Here is a 17,955-nt window from a genome sequence, read left to right on the forward strand (position 1 = left end):
AAGGGCATGGGGGGGGGGGCAGATCAGTGCCCGCTATAGCAAAGGAGGGATTGGGGCTGGGACAAGCTGCCCAACAGGGGCGGGGGGGTGCGGGACTCGGGGAGTGGGGCTTCCACCACTGCGCACCACTGGTCCGGGAGAGCATGGGACTGGGCATATGTCCCCGGATCTGCGCAGGGTGGGCTGGGCCAGACTGCTGCAGGAGGCTAGCCCCAGCCACAGCCCGGAGCGCAGCCCTGGCTCTGCCTGCCCCACAGAGAGCAGTGGAGCAGGGGCTATGAGCAGGCTGCAGCCACCCTAAAATTCCCCATAGCCCCTGCTGCCAGTCCCTCCATGATCTGGGTGCATGCGCCCACTGCCATGCCCTGCCACTGGTCGCCAGGCGGGGGGAAGCCGGGGCTTTTCCGGGAGGCATGGGGAGGCTGCACTACCAGCACCTTCTGCACCCTGGACCAGCCCACCCTGTGCAGATCTGGGAGCACACTCGCACTCCCATGCCCTCCCAGACCGGTGGCGCGTGGTGGCAGGAGTCCCCAAGTCCCGTGCTCCCCCAGGCCAGCTGGGCAGCTTGTCCCAGCCCCAATCCATCCCATGCTGTGGGGATGTTGATCTGTCCACGCACCCCCCCCATGCCCCTTCCCTCCTCCCACCACAACAGACTTACCAGCTGGAGGCAGCTGTGTCCAGCATGGTGTGGACTGCTGCCTATTTAGTCTATGGCTGAATCTCTGAATCAGCACTGAATCATTTCTGAATCGATTCGGGGGGCTTCCGATTCGAATGAGACCTTTTAATTGGTCTCCCGATTCAGTTCGGATTTGGAGATTCGGCTGCTGAATCGGGCCGAATCGCCTCCAAATTTGAATTGGCAACCAAGCTGTGCACAGCCTTATAAATCAGCCGGCTTCTGAGCTAACCTGCCCTATGCAGCTTGTAATGGATTGGGTTTGATGCGTCTGGAAATAGCAAATAGGAAGGAAACAAATACAGATGCTGAGCATATAGATTCCAGCTTTTCCATCTATTCCAAGAGGGAGCTTCAGGTTTGTTGCTAACTAACAAATAATTCCTCTCCTGGAGTCATGCCTGATACAAGTACTATAACTCACGATGTGCTGCAGCTTCCACTGAACTCGGTGATTATTAATTTGGCTACCATTCGCACACAGCCCTTAAAGACATGCTTCCCTGTTTTGTTGAGTAGATGTGGCTTTGCTGGGCTTTAAGTATTTGCAAAAGTTCTTCTGAAGTCAACATGAAGGAGAAATCATTAAGGTTGCAGTTCACTTACGTGCATGCATATTTTTCTGAATGGGAACTAGGAGCGCTATTGGTAGCATGCACTGAATTGCTGCTGTAAATCCCAGCACAGCTCTGTGTATCTGCAGAGTGTGTGTCTGTTGTGCAGTCACAGTAGCAATTGCAATATAATAGATAGAGATACCCATGTTAGTTTTTCAGAAGAGTAAACTAGCCCAACTTGTTGTCTGTAACTGCAGTATGGACGTACCCAAAAGGAAAGGCGCAGAAGATGCTCTTAGGCCAGCATTGCCTTAAGTGAATTTCAATTCTGGGCTCTTTAAAGCCCTTTTAAAAAGGCTTGAATTCCTGAAGTAGCTGGAGCCCCATTTTGCTGAGAGTTGTGTTCCTTTCAGACATCTCAGACTGAGTGCTCAAAAGGCAGTGCATCCAATAATACTCATCCCACCAGAGGATCTTGCCATGATTTATCGTTAGAGCCTGACGCAAATCGGCCCCAAATCGGCTCTTTCCCACCCTACTCTCCTAGTCTTTGGGCGTTTAAAATTTCCATGTAAACTTTGTGGGTAGACCTCATGCCTGCTGATTTCCTCCTCCTGCCCCCAGCTAGAAACAGCAAAGTTCAGGCACTGTCATATGAGTAGAAATTGGGCCTTCTTGTGGAAACTGGGCCTTCCCTGCAGTTAGTAGCCATTGGACCCAGCTCAGTACTTAGCTGTCTGCATGTCTCTTTGAGAAAATACACATTTGATTTCTTTCTAAGAAGGGTGTAAATCTGTCTCACTAGACATTAAGGACCCTGCAAGTTGTGTTCTTGTTCTTGGTGAGCGTTTTCAGTTCAGGGTCACTGGTTTTCTTTGATGCTATGGGAGAATAACAGCACAGAGCAGCAGTTATTCTATATATGGATGTTTTGCATTTTTCAGATGATTGAAACAAATGATATTTCAGAAGAAAAGATAAAAATGAAGCAGACCATGGAAGGTAATGAATTGAATTGTCCTAGTTCTGTTGAAGTACTTTGTTTCAAGTGATTATGTACCTTCCGCCTGTCTTTTGCTTTTTTGCTCTAGCAGAAACATCTCCCTGAAGAGGGCTTGGGGAGCCACCCGTCTGCATCTTGTAGATCACAATGGTTTTCTGGCTTTTGCATTTCCAGCACACCTGTCTGAGCAAGGACAGTGGAGTACTTGCATTATGCTTTCCTCCCCCACTGTAGACTAATATAGACTAGTATAATTACCATAATGTCGAGTAATATAAGCCAGCCCCGTGGTTTGGTGGAAACAGTGCAGTTGACTAGAATAATCTGGTACGTGCCCTTTATCTTTCTGCAAATCCGGCAAGAGCCTGCAGCGAAACCCCAAAACTGGGTGCAGCTAAATCATGGATAAGGTGGTATTTGAGGATGGATTGCAGGGTGGTTTCTCTCTGAAATGGACCAAGCTGCAGACCCAGATCTGAACAGCTTGAAGAAAAGCTGTTCTCAGCAATGGATGTGTACACGTTTGCGCTTGGTGCAAGTCTTGGCTAGGGAGCCCTCCGTGCAACCCTTTGCCTTCGTTATATGTATGACTGGGCAAAGCACTTTCCAAAGGTGTAATCTCTCTCTCCCTCTCCCCTCCCCACTTTCTATTTATCAAAGATCTGCAAGACAAACTGAGTAAGAGAGACAAAGAGGTGTCCTCACTGGTCTCCCAGACCGAAACTCTAAGGGCCCAAGTAAGTGGTAAGTTTCCCTAATCCAGCGCTAGTGGGAACTTTATGGTCTTTACAAGGAGAATCTGGGCTCGTAGGCTAAAGCAATGTTGCAGTGTACGTGCGCATAAAACATGCAGTTATCCTGTAGCAGTGGATTGTTCTCAACGCTGCTCCAGAAGGACTCGGTGAATTCCATTGAAGTAATTCATATGTCAGGGGAAAATAGTCTGGCCGCAGGATCTTAACAAACTTGAGAAACCAATAAATAAATGCAGCTGGGTTTATCATTCTTGGAATCTCTGCTTAGACGGGTCATATCCTGGATATTGCCAAGTCCTTGTAACTTGTGGACTCTGGTGGCACTTGGCAGATGGCTGACCAGTGACGGGCTTGGAGGAATGGGCACTGAAAGAGGAAGCCACCAAAAAAGGGGTCCAAGCACAGACGGGTTGACAATTGTCCCGTATTCTTTTGCAGCACTGGAAAATAAAAGCAAATCTGCAGAGAAGAAGACAGATTCATTGTTGAAGGAGAAGAAAAGGTTGGAAACTGACCTGGATACCTTGTCCAGGAAAACCCATGACGCTTCAGGACAGTTGGTCCTGATTAGCCAGGAGCTACTCAAAAAAGAAAGGTCAGTCTTTCAGGAAGTAAATGCAGGGGCTGTAGTGTTACGGCCCTTTTGGAGGGCACTTGCACGTACAAAGACGCACCTCGGACGTAGCCGTAGGCAGCATGCCATTTGTTTCTCCGGGGGGGGGCACCTCATGTTGCCTCTTCAGGCAAAGCTGAGAGAAGTAGTTAAGAGATCTAAGGCTGCTTTCCCCCACCGTGCTCAATGGGCAGCTGAAAAAATGTTAGCCTCTGCTTCCTCCAGGAGCTTGAATGAGTTGCGGGCTTTATTACTGGAAGCCAATCGTCATTCGCCGGGACCGGAGAGAGACCTGAGCCGAGAGGTGCACAAAGCAGAGTGGAGGCTGAAGGAGCAGAAGCTCAAAGATGACATCAAGGGCCTGAGGGAGAAGCTGATAGTGCTGGTAAGGCCAATGCAAACCCAGCCTGGCTGGTTGGCACAGGAGGTTTAGAGGGCTCTGTGTCCCGGGTCCTGGCTTTCGTCATGCATCTCACACAGGGAACCTTCTTTACCTGTGCACATCAGCTTTGTGCAAGTAACACTGAATGGGGGATTGGCTCTTCCTCGTTCACCAGCATTTGCACCTTCTCGCCCTCAAGCTTTTTGTTTTGTTTTTAAAGCTCTATGCCTAAAAACTATCCCATGGCTGATTCAAGGGAAGGGCCTCATTTCATCAGTATTGTCCACCCTCGGTGCTATATTCAAATATAATCCTAGAGCTAGCTCCATGCCAGACCGCAGCCAGCAATGCCAGCCGTACCTTGTCATGCATCCAAAGGTGCATCTCAAGCTGGTCCAGAGAGGTGATCCTCCCCCTCTGTGCAGCACTGGTCAGGCTGCAGCTGGAGTACCGCGTCCAGTTCTGGGTGCCGCACTTGGAGGGATGTGGCCAGCCTGGAGAGGGTCCAGAGGAGGCCACCTGCTTGGTGAGAGGGCAGCAGGACAACCCCTACGAGGAGAGACTGAGGGACCTGAACCTGTTCAGCCTCAGCAAAAGGAGGCTGAGGGGGACCTGGTGGCCGCCTGCAAACTCATCAGGGGAGATCAACAGCAAATAGGTAGAGCCCTTTTCTCCCCAGCACCACCTGGGGTGACGAGGAACAGTGGTAATAAGCTGATGGAGAATAGGTTTAGGTTGGAGATCAGAAGGTAATATTTTACAGTTAGGGTGGCCAAAATCTGGAACCAGCTTCCCAGGGAAGTGGTCCTTGCCCCTACCTTGGGCAAATTCAAGAAGGGGTTCGATGATCACCTGTCTGGGGTTGTGTGAACCCAGCATTCGTTCCTGCCTGTGGCAGGGGGTCAGGCTAGATGATCTGATCAGGTCCCTCCTGATCCTAGCTACTATGAAACTATGACTGCTAGAAACTTATTTGATTCAGTGGAAGCTGAGGTTCTGTCATAATCGCGTGCCTCCAGGTCCTGGGGCTCTCAGAACAAATGCCAGCTACCACGATACTTGTAATAAAATCATGAGTTAGCCACACTCTTTCATCCTTGATGCTTACAGCTCTACATGCACTTATGGTGCTATATGAATCATAATAAAATCCACAAAACCAGAGCCTTAGGATCTATTTACCCTTTATCAACACCTATGCATGCATTCAGATTGTTTTGTAAAAAAAAAAAAAGGGTGGGGGGGGAATCCGGACTTCCCATTTTGAGCAAGAACTAGAGCTAACATGTTTTCTATTCATCAAAACATGTCAGATTTCCTAAAATAGAATAGAAACAAAAAAAAAAAAAAAAAAAGGAATGGGGTGGGGGGGAATCAAGAAATAAACAAAAGGAGGAAACGAGCAGACTTGATAAGGCATGGGGGAAGGATAATGCTCCTGTTCTATTCATCTCAGAAAGAGCAGAGTTGACAAAAACAATAAATGAGACTCTTGATTGTTTTCCAGAACTAGGTTTTCTCCTGTGAAGTTGTTGCAGATTTCAGCACCCTCTCGTGGTGAAGACTTAAACACCTGACTCTCAAAGGCTGCCATGGAATTGCATCTGAGCTGTTCTTTGTTGCATTTAACACGCTTGCCTCTTTCCAAACCTCCCGTCTTCCCCAGTCTGTTATTGAAATCAGAATCTGGCACTAATGTGCTTTTCTCATAGTTCAGATGAGTCTAACCCGACTTTTTTTTTTTAAACCTTTGAACTCTCAAGGATAAAGAGAAGTCAGTAACAGACCAAAGGCGGTACTCCCTGATCGACCCGTCGTCGGAGTCGGAGGTTATCCGGCTGCAGCACCGGCTGGTCAGCACCGAGGACGTCCTGAGGAACGCGCTGGAGCAGGGGCACCAGATGGAGAAGCTCATGGAGGCCATGAGAATTTCTTCTGAGAAGACACAGGTAGAGCACTTCCTCCTGCGCTCGCATGATGGGCTCTCGCACCACCCACGGCTATAAAATGGTGCTGTAGGAAGGGAGCCAGTAGGCAGCACAATTCCCTCTGACGTGCATCACAGGGACACTGCATGGCTACAGATGCTGTCCTTCAAATGAGGCCTAAAGCCAACCAAATGACCATCTGTGGGGTGTGAAAGACCCCACAGCACTCACTGCAAGAGCGGGTTTTAACCCCGGTGTCCTGAGCCCAATGACAACATAAGCAATTAGAGTCTACCTATTTCAATTTCCACGGCAATGAGAATAATGTAGGTAAGCTTAATGCTCTTCCCTAAGCTGTAAATTTGGAGCTGCTGGAGGATTTTTAAATCTCTGTCACCCCAGAGATGTCTGCATTTCATTGCCTCAGATGGGAGCAAAGGTGTTTGTGTTACGTGTGTGCACACTTACTTATGCAATATACACCTAGTATCTAGAGAAGAGAATAATGGCCTAACAAGCTGTTCATTTCTAGCACTGCCAGAAGTAGGTTTTCAGCTGGTCTAATGCTGAGACGAGTGCTTTCTTTTCTTGTATTATATTTGATATTGGTTTCAATGCAGCTGGAAGGCTCAGGCTGTCTTTCACCATTGTCAATGTCCTTTAATATGATAAAGGGAAAGTGAAAATTGCAGCTTGATCTCATCCCTCCTCTGTCCTCCTCAGACTTCACCCCCTTGCAGTCTGTTTGTCCAAGCTTCGTGCCCTTCCTGTGAGTTGTTGGGGTTTTTTTGTTTTGTTTTTTCCTCCTGCTCTTTTGCCAGCTCTTGGTCTGGACTTCCTTTGGGTGTTTTGTCAGACTTCAAATGCCCTGTGTCTCCAGTACCTGCCATAGTGTCCTCATGGTTGCCTCCAGCACATCCCTTGACTTCTCTGGGGAAATTTAGAACTGCTTCTAGCATCTCTTGCAGCTGCCTCTGAGAAAGTGGAGGCTGCGAGCGAGTTTAATTTATTTTAGCATGCTGAGTCTCTCCTGTCCTTTACCCATATTTCTGAGAGCCTTCCAAGTCTTTCAAGGAAATGTGAAGTGTCCTCTTATTTCCATTTAAGCCCTTGTTTCATCTCTCTTGCTTTCCTAACTGTGCTTTTTTTCTCAAGTCTCCAGTCCCTTTGCATCTCATAGATGCAGTACCATGCTTTCCTGTGATGGTTTCCTCCCCTAATTTTTTGTTCCAAAAATATTTCTGTCTTGCAGCAAGCATATGCTGCAGACACCTCACCTTCAGGTGGATGCTTAATACTGTGTGGTATGATGTAACAAGCCATGAGGCCCAGAGCTTAGCTGGGGTGATTCCTTTATCCTTTTCCATACTGTACTGTTTGTTACAAGACCTAACACATAATGGGAGGTCATCTGGACCGATGCATGTCCTGCATCTCTCCATAAGAGCAGAGCAAAATCTTCGAATGAAGGGAATGGAGGGTGAAGGGAGAGGGATAGCTTGTTCCCTAAATTTTTCTTTGTGTTTGAAATTTGTGGTTGTCATGTGTTGAAGCCCCATGTGTTGAGTCATGTGGTTGAGTCATGTGTTGAGCTAGGCACTGTGCAAAAACAAAACAAAAAATAGTCCCTTCCCTGAAGATCTCACCATCTTAAGCTGAAGACACAAGATTGAGTTCAGCTGACTTTTGTTGGATCCAAAAATGCAATGAAAGGAGCTGCCTGCTGGGTGACTTGGAGCCCTAGCTTTTTGTTCTGCGCCATGTGGCATGCCTGTAGTTGTGTGCTGGGGTCTGTGGCATAATGCAGTCCTGGAGGAGTGTCTAATGATGCATTAACTTTCCCTGGAATTGGTGTGCGTGTGATTTGTGTATATCATGATGGACTCTACTGCACTTCAGTAGAGAAAGGGGTATTGCCTCAGGAGCTAATACTTAGCTTTGCTGTGATAAAATGTGACCAGAAAGACTGCTGCTTCTCCAGAGGTGGTCCGAAAATAAGTCACTCCTTTCCTGAAAGGACAAAGCCCTGAATTTCTGCATATGGACTGATTGAGAGCACTTTTCCACAGTACAGAACTGAGGCCCAAAGGGGTAAAGGGCCAGATTTTTAATGGTATCGAAGCTCCCAGCTCCCATGGATTTCAATGGCTTGCTCAGTGTGGGCAGGGTTCAATTCCAAGCCTGCAGTGCTTTAGCACAGTGTCCGAGTTGCACACCCGTCCTTCCTCTTCCTGAGGGAGGGAAGTCAATGGGTACTTGCTTAATTAAGACCTTCAGGATGAGGATTTTGGCCCCTTAAAAGGAGGCTTGTGCTAGTCTGTCACATTGTGATACAATCTGGAGCTTCTCTTAAAGCCAAGGGTCAGAGCAAGCCCGTTCTTCCCACTTCTTCTGCCTTGCAGGCAGTACCAGACTCCTCTTCCACCCCTCAGACAGCAACCACCATTGTGTAGGGAGCTGCTTGGTGCCCTTTTCCCATTGTCCCCCAAGCCTGTCCTCTGCCGTGTTTGGAAGAAGGGACCTTTCTAGTTACACTGGATGCTGCTGCTCTCCCCTTAAAGGTCTTATCAGCCGCTGTGCTCTGGGTTCCCTAGATAAGCATGGCTGGCCTCACTGTTAGTTAAAGACTTACAGGAGCTGAGACCTAATAGTGCTATCTGTCTCTGTCAAGTAATTGGCACTTCCCTGTTGCCGTGGCTGTGACTACAGCTGTGCGAGGTATCAGCTCAGTAATAATCAAAAAAAAAAAAAAAAATCTCCACGTCCGCCATGTCTTTGGAGACGCTGATCTCACAGCCTTGCAGGAAATGACAAGGATTTGGCACTTGCGCTTGTTCTCAAAGAATTTGTAATAATTGCTCCAGGAGATTTTATTTAGTTTCCAGCAAATTATGCCACAGTTTTATTCGGTCCCCGTGACCTTGTACTCAGCAGAGCTCGCGTCAAATTTCTAGCGTCTGATGACTCTCCAGGCACAATCGTGGTGTCTTCTGCAGCGTGGAAGATGCAGTGTATTGTAGAAAATTGGAATGGCTAGGAAATGCAGGGCTGAAACACCCCGGGACCAAGCTGCTGCTCTGAGATGATGCGTTACCATGTGAGAGGTAATGCCCAGCCAGCCAGGATGCATTGGTGAGCAAATATCCCCTTTAACAAAAAAAAAACACAAAACAAAACAAACAACCAAGGCTCAGCCCTAAATGTCTAAGGTCCAGGCTTCCCAAATTTAAATTCAGCCTCCATCCCCTCTGTGCTAGGCCTGTACTAAATGGCTCAGTAGCATCAATAAGTTGTACTGAGATTAGAAGCTGGGGTGTAGATGGAGCTCCCCGTTACATAACATCCTAGGTAAGGTACAGAATTGGCTATACCTTCCACCATCACTGGTCTCAGTGATTCACCCTTGCTAAACTGAACAGCTGTGGATGCAGTAAGTGTAGATGGGGACCCTGAATGGCAGCTGGCATGTCATTCTGCGCTTCGGTGGCTGCCTTGCCTCGCTGCCTGCTGGTGATATTGCTGTTGCAGAACTTGAAGGACTCCGTACCATCACCACTGGAGGAAATGTATCAACGTTAGCTGCCAACATGAATTATCTTGGCAAGAAGAAAGTGGTTTCGGCTCTGGGGATCTGGCCATGACAGTCAGGAGCCGCTTGCCAGGAGTGCCAGGGCTTTTATGTTCTCATTTTCCAAGAGCAAAGCAACTGTAGTGAACGCTAAATCCATCCTGGGGGACTAGCTTGCTCTTTTTGGAGGTTGCTGCTTGTGGGGAAGTATTGGGGTTTGATGCTTTCTGCCTTCAGTCAAGTTTCCCCTCTTCTCTGTTACAGACCATTGGGAACGCTGCCTCTGCTAACGGGATCCATCAGCAGGATAAGTCCCACAAGCAAGAAGTAGGTTATGCAGTGCCATTAAAATATATCTGTACCTCTGCATGTCTGATCTATTCTGTAGGACCCCCCACAGTGCTGGTTTCAGGTCTTGGGCTGAGGACACCCATGGGAGCAGAGCTTGTCCATCATGTTGCACAGTGAGAACAATGAGTTTTGCATAACACTTCTCCGCAAGTGTGGGTGAAGCACTTCCCTCCAGCAACTGCAGCTACAGCTGAGCCTGGCCAGGAGGTCAAAGTACAGATGTCAGCTGTCACTGGAGATGTGGCTCACCACGACCCTGGAGCCTCTGCTTACCTTGCAAATGAAAAAGGAATAGAGAAAGGAATTGGTCTTTTCTTCAGGGTTTTGGGTTACTGATTGCGGGTGGTGGGGGGAGACCCAGATGAGCATTCATATCCCCTTCTCTCTTTCTCTCTCGTTCTCTCCCCCATGCATTTGAGCATGAGTTAGACCCTTCTCACGTTGATCAGTTCTCTCCCCCTTCCCCTCTGAAGCCTGTGGTGTGGTTCAGGATACACACTGTCCTGGTGACACTCACCCTCCTACCCTCTCGTGCTTTCTCAGGGCTTGGTCTCTGAATTTTGTTTCCTCCCAGGTACCTCAGTCAGGCTGGGGGGCAGGAGATGGTGTGGTCTAGTGTCCAGAGCTCTGGCCTGGGATCTGTAGGATTTGAATTCCATCTCTGTCCCTGGCCTGGTGGGTGACCAGGTCATTTCACTGCTCAGTGCCTTGGCTTCACAGGGAGAGAGATACCAGCCCTCCTCTGTAAAGTGCTTTGAGATCTTACTAGTGAAAAGAACCTGAGAGTCATTAGTTCAGATCGTGGCCGTTCTCCCTTGGCTGTAGGTAACTTGCAGCCATCCCTCCATTTCCAGCTCCCTCTTTGAGGCAAAAAAGTTTGTGAGCTATTATAATACCCCTGACCTCTCCTAATCACTTTCTCCTCTAACACAATCTCCTTTCTTCCAGGAGAAGCTCTGATAGAGAACGGGGCAGAGAGGACCATTTCATGCCAGTATCAGCTCCTGTGCACGGACAGGACGAGGGATGCCACATCTGGCTCAAGCACCTCCTAAGGACCAGTCACAGTATTTTTACTTTACAGACAGGACAGTGCTTATAATGTACTAACTGACACAAGTAGGACAATCCCCTGATCCAAATTTTCCAAGATGAGCATCATTCCAGAACGGGGCATGGGGATGTCCCTGTGTAAAGGTACCCTTGTTTTGGTTTCTTATGGTTTGGACTGTGGCATCGGCATTGGCCAAAGGAGACCAGTGCTGTTAGTCCCACCTGGATGGGATGGCATGGCCTGGCTGACAGCTGACTGACGTGGTGGCTGGAACATCATTGGTGACTCCTTGTAACCCCAGAGGAACAGTGAAGGGATTTGCTTGTGGCACTAAGAAACTCCTGAGCATACTCCCACGGGCTGCACGCACGCCAGTTGTCTCTCTCTTTCCACCTTTTCCACCCACCCCCATATTCTGAAGAACTACACGGGTGAGGGAAAACCCCAGGGCTGAGTCCACTCCCACTGAAGAAAAAGAGCTAGTGGGGAACGCTGCTGCCTCTCCTGCATGGAAGATGCTTTGACTTCAGACCATAGAGACTCTGCTTTCTCTTTCCTGATGGTGTGTCGTGCTCAACCTGATTTGAGGAGACGCTGAATTCAGTCCAAGTCGCTGGCTGCTGTCTCGGAGTCGGTGTTTATGAGGGGGGAGTGCCTCTCAGCTTTGCTCAGTCTGTCTCTGCACTGAGAGGTCCCTTAGCAGGGCCCAGAGGCAGGAGCACAGTGGTACATGGGTGTGCTGGGTGCTCTTTAGATGTGCAATGCAAAGCTTCCTTCCCTGTGGCAAGCAGCGACTTGATTCAGTCTCCTGAACTGCATGGCAGGAAATTCCCTACACTTCCACTGATCTGAGGACATGTGTTGGGCGTAGTCATGTCAAGCAGACATCTCAAACCCCTTTCCTTCTACTATCCACACAACTCCAACCAATACATATAAGGACAGGGCTTGCATAATATTAAGTTAAATTTGTGTGTCCCCCAACCATCCCCCATAGCTGGTTTAGGCCCTCCAGCAAAGTCTTCCCAGGAGTTCAGAGGAGAGGACAGGTCTCGTGCTGCTGGAGCCTTCTGGCCAAGGGTGTATTGTCTAAAGGCCTTGAACCCAAGGCCTTGTGTAGAGCAGTTCTCCAGCTGTGACTGATTTCTGTTCTTCCCCATATCTGGTGGTCACGTCAAATTCTCTCTCCTGGACACAGTGGGAGGTCTGGGCTGCTGGATTGTGCCCCACAAGATGCATTGAGAATCAGTGTTACTGTAAGGGCCTCTAGGACCCTGCAAGCCCAGCTGAGTTTCCAGGTTGGCAGATGGTACCCACTGCGATCACGTGTGCAGAGAACTAGTCTTATGCGGATCCTTTTGCACGCGTCTCAGTAAGCGTTTGAGCCTTGTGCAGGGGGGTGAATACATTCCAAGGGCTATATTCTAGTTTCATTCTTTGCACTAACTTCCCACTGGACTCGGGTGGAATGAGGGTAAAATATGGCCCGAAGTGTTTAAGACAAAGCTTCCCTGTTCTCGGCAAATCCAAGGGATTACTCGTCATTCAGTGCTTTGGAAACCCAGTGAGCGGCACTTAGTCTCGATTCTTCCAGATCCCTACTGTTTCAGTATGATGGGAATAGCTGTGAACAGAGGCAGGGCGTGCACTGATGCAGCACAACAGCAAGGGAGAAGCTAATTTGTAATAGGAAATCTCCTGGCTCCCCTGGGTGATCTTTAGGTTTGCCTGCAGTAGAGGGCTGCTGCTGCCTTAGGTTTGCCAACAGAGCTATGGTGGCAGGGTCACTTCGTGGAGATTGGTGTAGCAGCAAAAGGGTGCGCGGGCTGTTACGCTATCTTCCCAAATGACAGAATTCAAGTAGATGACAGGCCCTTTCTGTCAGCTTAGCAGTGCCCCAAGGGCTTTGTGGGCACAACAGTATCAGTTTGGGGACTCAATTTCTTCCCCTCAGGAAGCCAGCATAGCTCAGATGGCACAATGTTATGGTGTAGACTAAGCCATAGAAAGCAACAGCTCTTCTTGTTCTGCTTTTCCCCCAACTTTATGGAATCAGCAGGGGAAGATCCTGGTTGGAGGTGCACATTTCTAGTTGCTTCCCATTTCTCTGGCATGGCGGCGTTTTGGCCGTCTTTCTTGGGGTGCGACAAATGATGCAAGCCTCCTGATCAGTTTGGCTCCTTCTCCATGTTGTTTTCTGACCTTCCTGGAACATCTGGATCAAAATCTCTTCTTTTCCAGCTTCAACCCTCTACTCTGTGTGCACTGCTTGTTCAGTGCATGGGATCCCTGTAATGGGATGGGGATCCCAGCGGGGCATATGGAGAGGAAGCCCGGCATAGAGAGCAAGTCTGGTGTGGTCCTGAGTTCGGGGGCGAAGCACCGTTCCACTGGCTCCCTACAGAGCGGTGCCATCTTATTCAGGCTGGGAACATCGATCTTCCTTTCCTTGTACAATTTTCTTCAGCCTGTTTCTGGTGATTCTTAAATTCTTCAGCAGCAAAGTGCTGGGCAGCAATTGGGAAAGGTCAGAGCCTCACGGTACCGCCCTCACTGAGGTGGTCACCGAGTCTCTTGCTGGGCTGTGAGACAGACCCGGGCTGCCTTCGCCTGCTGGGATATCTGCTGAAATGGGGGTTGAGATGAGAAGGGGTATCGGGGAGCTGAGATGCAGCCTCTACTTGGGGAACAAATGGGATGGGTGAGCGAAGAAGAATTAAGGTAAGATGAGGTCTGAGCAATGCCAGGCAGTTGCAGAGAAGATTAGCACACGAGCTGTTCTCTAATGCTTGTATTTGCAGAGCCCAGGGGGCATAGGAACCAAAACTGCACTGACCCCCAATCCATCATCTGAGAAATCCCAGGGTGACAGTGTTTAGTATCATGCCAAGAATAATGAACAAGCCGGAGCTAACTGCCACGTTGAGATGGCATTTTTCAAAGAGCTCGGGACTGGCCTTACTCTGCCCATTGAAGTCGGGGCAAAACTCCCGGGGACTTGAGCAGAGTCGGGACAGGACTGAGTGTTTCTGCAAATGGCTCCCGGAGGTTTGAGACCAGGCCTGGGAAAGACTATTCTGACATGTGCGCACAGAGGGTCCTGGCACCTTCCCAAACTGGAGGTTGGGGTCCGTCTCATTGTTTATCTGCTTTCTGGCGAGTTTTCTTGTAGCGGGGGAGTCCTCATCTCTGCCTAGCTTCTTGCTCCCCCCTCAGGCTGGGGACAAAGAGGCACTGCAGAGCTCTCTGCTCCATGGCCTGAAATGCTGGTGGCTTAAATGGGACAGAACTCCACTGAAGCCAGTGGTGTCACCAGTTTGCACCATTGGAGAGCTTGGCCATGGGCCCTCAGCCAGGAGCCCCCTCCAGCAGCACCTGAGATGGTCGAGTTGCAGGAAGTGCAGCAGTTGGCTCTGAATCTTCTCCGGCTGCGAATATTCATGTTGCTCCCCAGGGCATGGCTGATCACTGCCGCTTCCCTGCAAGGGGAGATTTAGCTTCTGGTGGAAAGGCCCCAGTGCTTTCACTGGGGAGTAGTGTGCCACCCCCCAAGCTCCGAGCTGGTCCTTTTGAAAGACATTTCTGACCAAAAGGGATCAGCACCTTGGAGTGAGCCAGTTCCCTTGGGACATGGCCAGTGCCACCCTGGGCTCTGTGCCAGCCACGTGGCAGGAGCTCTCTGCATCCTCACCTTGCTCTCCAGCAAGGAGAGACAAACACCCTTGCTCAGGAGAGCTCAGGCAGCAGGAGATGCATGCTTCAGGGCCGTGGGGCTCTGTGTAGGGCACGAACCCCCACAGTGCCGAGGGCCCACCACAAGGCCTGTCCGAGTATCCTTGTCCCAGCTGCCAGAGACCAAATTAGGGGCAATTTATAAGCTTATTAGGGGCTATTTATAAGCTTATTGCTATATTTGCCTATTAACCCAGGTATATAAAGGACTTGACAGTCTTTTGCCTCACTGGCAGAATTACTGGGGGGAGACTGTCAAAGGTGCTGAAAGCTTTTATGCTTCCAGTGCCCTCTGACAGTCAGTAGGGCATGGGAGACTAGCTCCCATCTGTGCCTTTTAAAAACTTGCCCTGACAATAATAAACTCTTCAGATTCAAGGCAGGGTCTCTCCTGTGACCCCTCCATGGTCTCCGCTGTAGGCTCCGTGTCCGAGTCGTGCCTGGTACCGGGTACAGAAGGCCGCTTGGCAGCTGCAGAATGAGTCCGGTGGGAAGGAGCAACTTTCCCCTTCAACCAAGGGTGTTGAGTGCGAGTTATATGCATGCAAGGTCAATGCTGAGCAGTCCTCTGGCCCAGTCAGTGCACCCATCCCAGTCACAGGTGTGGCTTGTGCTGAACCTATGTGAACCTTGATCTTGTCTGGTTGAAATTCAGCCTTTCTATCCATTGCATTACTTCACTGGCTGGTAAAACGGTTTATTGGTTTGCCGCCCCCCCCCCTCTCCCCCCCGCGCACACTTTTTGTAGAAATAGTCTCCAGGCCAGCTGGGCAATCTCTTCCAGATCAAGATTAACAATTTCTACCCAGCCCTCCTGGCTAAAGAAAATCCCTAGAGGTGTTTGGGGGGCAATGCTGGCTTTATCCCTTCTTGCCAGGTTCAGAAAACTGGAGCAGACGCACAATACTATGCTAATGCCATACTTAGCTATGGGTGCTAAATTTCTAGCCAAGTCATAACAGCTACTGCCCACCACCTCCACCTCTGATCAGTTCCTTTGGCTTTCAGTAGATATGCATGATGGTTTCATTTAAACAAACCAACAGATGCAAATGGAGCCGTAACAATCTTAACAAAGTTTCCAGTACTGCATTGTCATGGCAGCTTTTAGCAGTTCAACACTATGGCATAGGGAATTATTAATCCACTAAAATCCTATAGGCCTATTGTAAGTTACCAGAATAAAGACGATACTAGATGTATAAATGGATGATAACCTTTTACCCGTACAGTATGTATTACGATTTTGTAGCTTAGTCATTTTTTGGCTATCTGATTTTGTTAGTATGATAAAAACAAAAAAACAAAAAAAAGAAGAAAATGGTTTGACTGCTAATGTCTATTTTGTTATTTGATTCTTCATTTTTTTTTTTCCTTCCTCTGTACAAACTCTGTACAAATCTGAGTCTAAGTGTAACTACTCCAGATATGTATTCATGTACCACGGACCCCACCCCTGGCTTGCTAAAGTGTGGTGAGCTCATCCTAAAATAATAAAACGTGTGGCTAAAGTCGGGCACCACAGTATGCTGCTATCCCTTCTCTTCCATCCAGCAGGGCAAAGGCCCAGGCGGTGGTGATGACCCTTGGAGATGCCGTTTGCTTGCTGGTAATGGGAAGTTTCTCCCCTAGTTAGTGGGTGAACCACAGTGAGCACTGGAAAATGGTGAACATATGCACAGAGCGGTAGGCCTGGTAACCAAAGCCACCGATTTCAGAGTCAAATTCAAGTGGAAGAATTTATGGGCTTGAGCACTGAGATACTGGATGAGGCTTCATGGCTTGTCCCATGCAGGAGATTAAACAGACTGATCCCTTCTTGATGTACCGGTTCCTTCCATGTCGTTGGATAGTATCGCCCTGTCGTCCTGCTGACCTGAACAGCAGAGCTGCTCTTGGTGTTGGTGAGAGCAGCTGTGAGTCCTGCAGGAGAGCAACCTACTGCAGTAAGGTCACAGAAAGCAGGTATGTTGAAGAAGGGGGTACTGGAGGAGGGTATTGCCAGACCCGCACTGCAGTGTGATGCGCCATCATGAACAGGTGTGACCGAGTGATCTCAGGCCTATCTCTAAGCTTGCAGAAGCACAGCAGGCACCAGACACTGGCCAAAAGTCTTGGGTTCTTTATAGTAGGACAGTGATTTATCCTGCTGCTTTCTGCTCTGTGGAGAGAAGCTTCCCATTTCCAGAGCTGTCAACCCAGCACCTCTCCCAAGCGCTCAATCGACTTGTAATTGTTTTTAATGTTCTCAAAATATGCGTGATGAGAGTGGGGAGTGAATTGCAGCAGCCACCTGTCGCTAATCTGGCCTCACTTCTTATGAAAATCAGGCTTAATGGCTCTCAAGCCTCCTAGATGCTAATGTTCATGTTAATATATGTTTAATCAAAGGCCTCTATAGGAACTAAGTGAGGGAATAAATGCATAGAGATCAAATGGAGATTGCTCTGGATTGGTAGCTGTAAATCAGTCCAGGATGCAAGTGTAACAACTGAAGGATGGGGGGAATCCAATCCTATGGTGGCAGGTGCCCTTAAGTATGAGAATTAGGAGAGTTGCTAAACTCTGGGCCCAGGCACCATTTCTGTCTGCTGCCAGACTAGGCAAGACTCTGTCTTTGCAGAAAGGTGCAGCAGCCACAGCTGAGTTGAGTTTTCTTGGCCTTGGGCTCTGGAGTGGAAACTGGTACCCCGACGGTGGGCTATGGTAGAAAGCCACAATCCCACCGGGAGGGTTTTTGGTAATGGTGAATATAGGGCTTCCTATACATGTGCTCGGGGCAGTTGGGGTTGGCTTATTAGAGCAGTTCCTGGAGAACCGCTCTAATTAAAATGCCGCATGATCATGTGTGTTAGCCCCTGCAAGTTTAAAAATGGCTGCAGGATGCTTTACCTAAACCTCATTCAACGAGGTTTAGATAAAGTGGTCCAGCAGCCATTTTTAAACCCGTGGGGGCTGATACATGTGACGAGGAGGCCATGCTGGAGCAGTCTAATCAGAACGTGGAGCGTTTATCGGGCCTGCTCTGACTCATCCTAATTAGGATAGGTGAACCAGCATGTGTATAGGCAGCCCAGGTGTTTTTGCCAACAGCTTTTCTGAACCCGTCACAACAACTATTCCTCTCGCTGACTTCCTGCCCCTGGGGCAGGGGGCTGGCCTCGATCCGCCGAGGTCCCTCCCAGCCCTGATGTCTACGAAATCGAAAATCCCCAGACCCTCCATGCTCCCGTGTATGTTGCTCCCTAGTGATCAGTGGCCCAGCACAGGTGGAGACGGTATATATGCTTTGGCCCTGAGTGGGTGGAAGAAGGAGAACAATCTCAT

The 17,955-nt window shown here is 49.1% G+C and overlaps 1 protein-coding gene across 3 annotated transcripts in view; it reads left to right on the forward strand.

Moving 5' to 3' along the window:
* CLIP2 (CAP-Gly domain containing linker protein 2) overlaps positions 1-16,147 on the forward strand; it is a 112,009-nt gene extending 95,862 nt beyond the window's left edge. For all 3 annotated transcript variants that reach the window (XM_090025178.1, XM_090025180.1, XM_090025179.1), the window contains 7 exons: positions 2,187-2,244; positions 2,906-2,989; positions 3,439-3,595; positions 3,839-3,998; positions 5,759-5,944; positions 9,756-9,818; positions 10,791-16,147. In XM_090025178.1, the coding sequence (XP_089881304.1) occupies positions 2,187-2,244; positions 2,906-2,989; positions 3,439-3,595; positions 3,839-3,998; positions 5,759-5,944; positions 9,756-9,818; positions 10,791-10,802 (720 nt within the window). In that variant the 3' untranslated portion in view covers positions 10,803-16,147. The remainder of the gene's footprint in view (positions 1-2,186; positions 2,245-2,905; positions 2,990-3,438; positions 3,596-3,838; positions 3,999-5,758; positions 5,945-9,755; positions 9,819-10,790) is intronic.
* Positions 16,148-17,955: the final 1,808 nt, after the last annotated feature.

Source organism: Crocodylus siamensis, chromosome 13, assembly GCF_052110815.1.
Source record: "Crocodylus siamensis isolate JL-2025a chromosome 13, ASM5211081v1, whole genome shotgun sequence".
NCBI classification, from domain to species: domain Eukaryota; kingdom Metazoa; phylum Chordata; order Crocodylia; family Crocodylidae; genus Crocodylus; species Crocodylus siamensis.